This window comes from Heptranchias perlo, chromosome 7 (assembly GCF_035084215.1).
Source record: "Heptranchias perlo isolate sHepPer1 chromosome 7, sHepPer1.hap1, whole genome shotgun sequence".
In the NCBI taxonomy this organism is placed as follows: domain Eukaryota; kingdom Metazoa; phylum Chordata; class Chondrichthyes; order Hexanchiformes; family Hexanchidae; genus Heptranchias; species Heptranchias perlo.
The window spans coordinates 72203773-72211480 of record NC_090331.1 but is presented as its reverse complement, the minus strand read 5'-3'; the positions used below and the strand labels follow the sequence as shown (position 1 = coordinate 72211480).

Sequence of the window (7708 nt, the reverse complement as noted above, 5' to 3'; positions counted from 1 at the left end):
CTTGCCCACTCACTTAACCTGTCTATATCTCTTTGCAGACTCTGTATCCTCCTCACAGCTTACTTTCCCACCTACCTTTGTATCGTCAGCAAACTTGGATACATGACACTCGGTCCCTTCATCTAAGTCATTAATATAGATTGTAAATAGCTGAGGCCCAAGCATTGATCCTTGTGGCACCCCACTAGTTACAGCCTGCCAGCCTAAAAATGACCTGTTTATCCCCACTCTCTGTTTACTGTCTGTTAACAAATCCTCTATCCGTGCTAATATATTACCCCCAACCCCATGAGCTCTTATCTTGCACAACAACCTTTCGTGTGACACCTTATCGAGTGCCTTTTGAAAATCCAAATATATTGGACCCACTGGTTCCCCTTTATTTACCCTGCTAGTTACATCCTCAAAGAACTCTAATAAATTTGTTAAGCATGATTTCCCTTTTATAAAATCATGCTGACTTTGCCTAATCATATTATGATTTTCTAAGTGCCCTGTTACCACTTGCTTAATAATGGATTCCAGCATTTTCTCGACTACTGATGTCAGGCTAACTGGCCTGTAATTCCCTGTTTTCTCCCTCCGTCCTTTCTTGAATAGCAGGGTTACATTTGCTACCTTCCAATTCGCTGGGACCGTTCTCGAATCTATAGAATTTTTTGAAGATCACAACCAATGCATCCACTATCTCTGTAGCCACCTCTTTTAGAACCCTTGGATATAGGCATCAGGTCCATTGGATTAGTCCCATTAGTTTCTCTAGTGTTTTTCCTCTACTGATATTAATTGCTTTAAGTTCCTCACTCTCATTAGCCCCTTGGTTCCCCATTATTTCTGATGTGCTTTTTGTGTCTTCTACTGTGAAGACAGATACAAAATATTTGATTAATGTCTCTGCCATTTCCTTATTCCCCATTATAATTTTTCCTGTCTCAGCCTCTAAGGGACCAGTGTTTACTTTTGCTATTCTCTTCCTTTTTACATACTTGTAGAAAATCTTACAATCTGTTTTTATATTGCTTGCTAGTTTACTCTCATATTCTATTTTCTCCTATTTTTAATCAATTTTTTAGTCATTGTTTGATGGTTTCTAAAACTATCCCAATCCTCAGGCTTATTACTATTCTTTGCAACATTATAAGCCTCTTCATTTGATCCAATACTATCCTTAACTTCTTTAGTTAGCCACGGATGGATCACTTTTTCCATGGAGTTTTTAGCTCTCAATGGAATGTATATTTGTTGAGAATTATGAAATATTTCTTGAAATGTCTGCCACTGCTTATCTACTGTCATATCTTTTAATCTAATTTCCCAATCTACCTTAGCCAACTCGCCCCTCATACCTATGTAATTGGCTTTATTTAAGTTTAAGACTCTAGTTTCGGACTTAAGTATGTCATTCTCAAATTCTATCATATTATGATCACTTTTCCCCAGAGGATCCTTTACTGTGAGATTACTAATTAACCCTGTCCATTCTGCCTGTCTTTCCGAAATGTCAAGTACCCTGAAATATTTAGTTCCCAATCTTGGTCATCTTGCAAGCATGTCTCTGTAATGGCTATTAGATCAAACCCATTTATCTCTATTTGTGCCACGAATGCATCTATCTTGTTACAAATGCTTCATGCATTCAGATAAAGAGCCTTTAATTTTAACGTTTTACCATTATTTCCTGTTTTGACCTTATTCGTTGATGCATTATTTCCGTTAAACTCTCTGTCACACTCTGCTTATCTTTACACAAATTGCCTCACTGACCTAGTGCCTTGTCTTTTCTCTTTCGATTTCTAAATTTCCCCTCACCTGACCCCTCCTCCTAAAGCCCTATCTAGAGCCCTGGTTATTCCATTCAACAGAAAACTGGTCCCAGCCCGGTTTAAGTGGATCCCACCCCAAGGGAAAAGCTCCCTCTTTCCCCAGTACTGGTGCCAGTGTCCGATGAATCAAAACCCCTTCCTCCCACCCCACTCCTTGAGCCACGCTTTTAACTCTCTGATCTATTTGACCCTATGCCAATTTGCACGTGGCTCAGGTAGTAATCCAGAGATTATTACCTTTGAGGTACTGCTTATTAATTTGGACCCTAGCTCCTCAAACTCTCTCAGTAGAACCTCATTCCTAGTTCTACCTATGTCATTCCTATGTGGACCATGGCAACTGGATCCTCCCCCTCATTCTCCAGGTGCTTTTCCAGCCTCGAGAAGATATCCTTAATCCTGGCACCGGGCAGGCAATGCAACCTTCGGGACTCCCAGGCGCGGCCTATGTGGCATGTTGTAAAACAACGTTTGAAAATCCAATACTGTATACCTACTGCATTAAGCTTATCAATACACCCTGGTATTTCCTCAAAGAACTATTACATTTATCAGGCGTGCCTCACCATTTACAAATCCATGCTGGCTTTCTTCAATTAACCCATCGTTTTCTAAGCGATTATTAATTTTATCCTGTATTAAGGCTTCTAGAACTTTACCCACTACAGAATACGTTGAGCTGACTAGTCTATAGTTATTTGGTTTATCCATTTACCCCTTTTCAACAGAGGTGTTACACTATCAACCCTCCAGTCCTCCAGCACACTTCCATATCCAACTTATTGAGAATGAACTTAGAATCATGCTGAGAAAATCCTCCCCTATGAACTCAGTTAACCGTACACAGGAACACTCATTAACACAGCTTCAAAGATCTCCTATCCAAATTTAATATTGTAAGGTACTTTCAGATCCTTTAATTCCATCTAGTTGACTCATGCCCACTGATTAGGAAGGGCTACACGTATATACTGCAACTCATGGAATCCATTCTCCATTGATGCAGTGTTCACGAAGTCAGTCCGTACATTCAGTTTGAGGTTGTCAGTGTGAATACAATAGTAACGTAACAAAATAAAGTTGTTTAAATTGATATGGTTGAAACCATAACCTCACTAACAAAAGTTTGTGGAGGATTTTTTCCCACTCTATTTCCAGAGATACTCACGAATGTTGCTAGACTTTCCATTCTTTTAATCCTCAAACATTCAATGCCACAGTCAAGGTGTCACTCAATCTGTTCCCTCCCACCTGCCTGCTGAAGTATATATAGTGCAACCACAAAACTGGAGTAAAATAATGGTTGTGAATGAGCTATTTTAATGGTTCAGTCTTTAATCAAAATGGCTCCGAGGTGTTTTGTTCCAAAATTTAATAGCTTGGCTAAGAAGTTATAATAAGTTGCAAAGATGTTAAAATACAAGAGTACAAATAAACATACTAATAAGATGTTCGAATACAATCTGGTAAAGTTTATCACCATACAAAGTTCCGAGGAGCACCTCTCAAAGGTCCTTGTTATTACTTGAGTGTGTCCAGTCTTGCTCCGAGAACTTTCTAACAATTACGAATTAATTCTCCGCTTATATACATTTATTAACACAAAGTGTTCTACGTGTCCGTGTGCAAACATGGGGCCTCTCATCGATCATCCTCTCTGTCTCATGGAGCTGCCATCTGCTTCACTCCCTTATATTCCAGATGAAACACAACATGTGACATCATTGCCTCCCATACGATTAGTTGTCTCCGATTTACCAAAGACACTATATTTGCCCAAAGCATCCTGTATTCTTACTAAACTCTGGCCAACTCCCTTTACCCATCTTCTGCACATGAGATAGGAATGACACAGGATGCTCATTACTTAAGGGGGCTTCTCTACACAAGGTGACCAAAAATCTGTTGATGCTTAATAACAGAGAACAGAAAGCCTTGTTCACAGGAAATGCCTATATAACGCTTTTCCTAACAAGATTAGCAATATTATGTCGAAAGCTTCTCTTAAAATGGTGATTACATTGCCAGGACAAATAAAATCAATCAGACCTCCGCCTCACACAGGGAAATAAACTTTCAGTGCTTTAGTTGAACCCTCTTAGGAAAACAGTACTATGTAAATGTTACATGTAGATTAATATGTAATGAGAATATAAGTTTGGGTAAAAGAAATCATGAACACAGTAATGATTCATTCCTGGAAGCATAGTAAAAGAGCAAATGTTACAAAGTCACAATACCTTTACCGGACTCAGCATAGAAGCTCTTTGGACTGTAGTCCTTTCAATTTTTTCATAGAACAATTAAAACCGCATCAAAGCAGAATGAAAAGAATCAGTGCCCCATCTATAAACCTGAATAAGGGGATTTTGCCTGCAGTGCCTATAGGTTTTTTTTAATTTGCTTTTTTGCTGATATACACTGTTGAAACCATTGGAATAACAAAAGCATTCCCTACAGTAGCGTTTCAGTCCAGCTTATAAATACCGAGCTGTATGAAACAGTGCTATGTCCAGGCGGTTGTTTGACTAACTGTGAAGGTCAAAATGGGAAAGGTAAGGTTAATTCTCATATTTTTCAAATAATGTTTGATAAAATACATCAAATTTAGGAAATTATCGATCCATTCATGTCATTTTTTTCACCACAGATCATCTTTTACGAGGACAGGAACTTCCAGGGTCGGCACCATGAGTGCAGTACTGACTGTGCTGACCTGTCCTCTTACTTCAGCCGTTGTAACTCCATCCGTGTTGAGAGTGACTGGTGGGTGGTGTATGAGAAACCCAATTACATGGGATATCAGTATGTTCTGAGCAGGGGAGAATATCCTGACTACCAGCGCTGGATGGGATTCGATGACAACATCAGGTCATGTCGCACATACCCATATGTAAGTTGAAAATAAGGCTAATTACCAGTTTCAAATCATTTGTTGACAGGATTTATATTTTTTATGGCCCATCCATAGTTTCACGTAATTTATTCCAGGTCCTCTCATTATTTATGTAAGAGTATTTTATATTCTTTTAAAGATTATTATTCTCACTCCCTTTTTCTGTGATTAGTGACAAATCCACATTTTAGTTTAAATGTTATTCTGCTGTGTACTATTTCAAATGTTAGTAAAAAAAAATTGAAATACAGTGCCAAATAGTTACCCCATGGCAGGATTTAGAAAAGTAGATCTAACACACAGACACTTTATCCTGCTGGAGACTTGACCAAATCTAATTACTCTCCAAGTGAAAGGTTCAGCAGTTTCCCCTGATCCCCGAGATAATCTGATGAAGCTCCAGAATATTGATTGAACCGTACAAACTACATTAAGTAACTTTGAATGGTTTCTTTCTGTGGCATGACACTTCCAACAGCTGATTTAGCCTCTTAAACGTAAATTTTGGCCTTAACCATATATTTACATTTTTCGAATGAGTCAAATAACAATAAATTAACTGATTTCCTTGTCCATCTTTGTGACACATCTACTTATTTTTTGAGGGGCAAATTCTTTTCTCAACATAAGATATTCACAGTCTAAAGGAAGTAGCCTGCTAACATCTACACTTTCCACTCCTCCCAGCACTTCAAAGGATCATATTTTGTCTCCTATCTCCTTTTGACCACTGAAAACAAGTTCAGTTTTGTCAGTCTTTCTTCATGACTGAGAAACATAAGTGCCACGATGAAATCCTTGTCACTCTTCCCTGAAATCTCTCGAGTGTATCAGTGCCCTTTTGGCAGATGGGTGCCCAGAACTGCCAGTAACAATCCAGATGTAATTTCACTAATGATCTATACAAGGTTAGAATAACATGTTGTGACTTACAATATATTCAAATGCCTCGAGATTTGTCTTAGTAAATGATCAGCATCATTACTGACGACTTCACACCAACTGGATATTTTCAGTGAATGGTCAATAATCTTTTCCCAAATCTTTTTTAACTTCTACCTTTGCTGATAGACTTATGTACAATATTTCATGTTTCTTGTTCTAATATGCTGCAGCTTTGGAACACTCTTCAATGCATATCACACATATTTTTGCTACTACATCATTAATGTTACACATTTTATATTACAGTACAGGGGAGGCACCTACAAAATGAGGATTTACGAGAGGCCTGACTTTGGAGGACAGATGATGGAATTCATGGATGACTGTCCATCTGTCTACGATCGTTTCCGCTACCGTGACATTCACTCCTGCCAGGTGATGGACGGTTACTGGACCTTCTATGAACAACCCCATTACAGAGGCCGTCAGTATTTCATGAGACCCGGTGAATACAGGAGATTCAGTGACTGGGGCGGCAACAGCTCAACTATCGGATCTTTCAGGCGCATGAGGGACTTCTAGATCATTGCTGAAATATATGATTTAGTCAAGTGGATAGATTCATGAACATAAATAAAATCCCTTTTACTTGATTATTTTGATTAGTTTCTTTCTTTTTCTGGATTGTCATGCCAATCATTATATTACTAACCTCATTAATAAACCACTATCTAGTTAGAAACAAATGCTGACCGTAAGGTACAACTATGAATGGGGCTTTAATTGATATGCAAGTAGAACAAACATACTGGTTTAATCAGTAATGCAACAGCATTTGGTATAAGAGATCCCATGGCACTATTTGAAGAAGACATGGAACTCGCCAAATGGACATTTCTTCCGCAATCAAATTATCAAAGAAACAGATTATCTAATCATTCGTCTCATTGGTGCCTGTGGGACCTTGCTGTGTGTAAAATATTTACCATGTTTGCATACATAATAATGGAGATTGCTCTTCAAAACTAATTAATTAAATGTGATGCACTTTGAGATGTCTGTCAGATATGATGAAGCACTATAAGAATGCAAGGTCTTTCTTTTTCTTTAATAGTCGTAAACCTCCACCAAATAATGTGACTTCATTTATTTAGTTCCCTGTTCTAAATTATTAGGAAAGTGGTTCAATTTCACCACCTTGGATCGTCCATCCACCCTGATAGCAGCTCTCTGCATTCCTTCCTGCAATAATGGCCCACCGCTCATTAGATTTTAACTTACCTACTAATGATCCAATGGCTTTAGTGCGGGAACTTCCTCCAGTGGGGAGCTCAGAGAACAAACCTTTTCTTTTAATCGGAGAAGAGACGATTCAGTGGCAACACAATCCAGGTTTTATTAACAGTGAGAGGCTTAAAAATGTAGATTGAAGCACTGTCCTTCACTTGAATTGTGAATGCAAAGCAGAAAATAAAAGGAGTATCAAATTAACAAGCCACACACAAGCCTTAAAATTAGAAGGAATCTTTATTTTCCACCAGAGTAGCTGATATGTGAAGTAGGCTTCCAGTGAAATAATCCATTATGTGTTGAATAATACCCTCAATAAAGAATTGAACGAGAATCAGCTTCAAAATAGGTTTAAGGATTATGTGGCTAGGTAGAGATCGGAGCTATTGAATGCTTTGTTGAACATGATACTTTCTGAGTTGATGGTACTAGTTCTGAATATTTATTGGCCCTGAACATTAGATTTAAACTTACTCTCAAACAATCCACGGACCTGAGTGCGGGAACTTCCTCTAATGGGGAGCTGCAAAAAGTGCAGCGTCCTCTCCCAGGCATCTGTGAGCTGTGTGAGTGTGAGTGGGGAAAGGATTTCTCTGTCCCCTCAACTAATCAGATTGAAGCATCCTTGACAAACCGCGCAGACACAGAAACAGGAAGTGAATGCTCCAACAGTAAATTCAATGTAAAATCAGTTAGAGAAAACAAAGTAAAGAGAGGGTAAGAAATATCGAATTAAAAGACTGAGTTAAAAGAGACAGAAAGAAAAAGTTACAAGTTTAAAAAATATAAATTTTTTTACCTGTCCAACAACAAT

The 7708-nt window shown here is 38.3% G+C and overlaps 1 protein-coding gene across 1 annotated transcript; it reads left to right on the top strand.

Moving 5' to 3' along the window:
• Positions 1-4369: 4369 nt before the first annotated feature.
• LOC137323854 (gamma-crystallin S-1-like) lies at positions 4370-6186 on the top strand. Its single transcript, XM_067987862.1, has 3 exons — positions 4370-4378; positions 4474-4716; positions 5911-6186. The coding sequence occupies exons 1-3, from the start codon at positions 4370-4372 to the stop codon at positions 6184-6186; spliced, it is 528 nt and encodes a 175-aa protein (XP_067843963.1).
• Positions 6187-7708: the final 1522 nt, after the last annotated feature.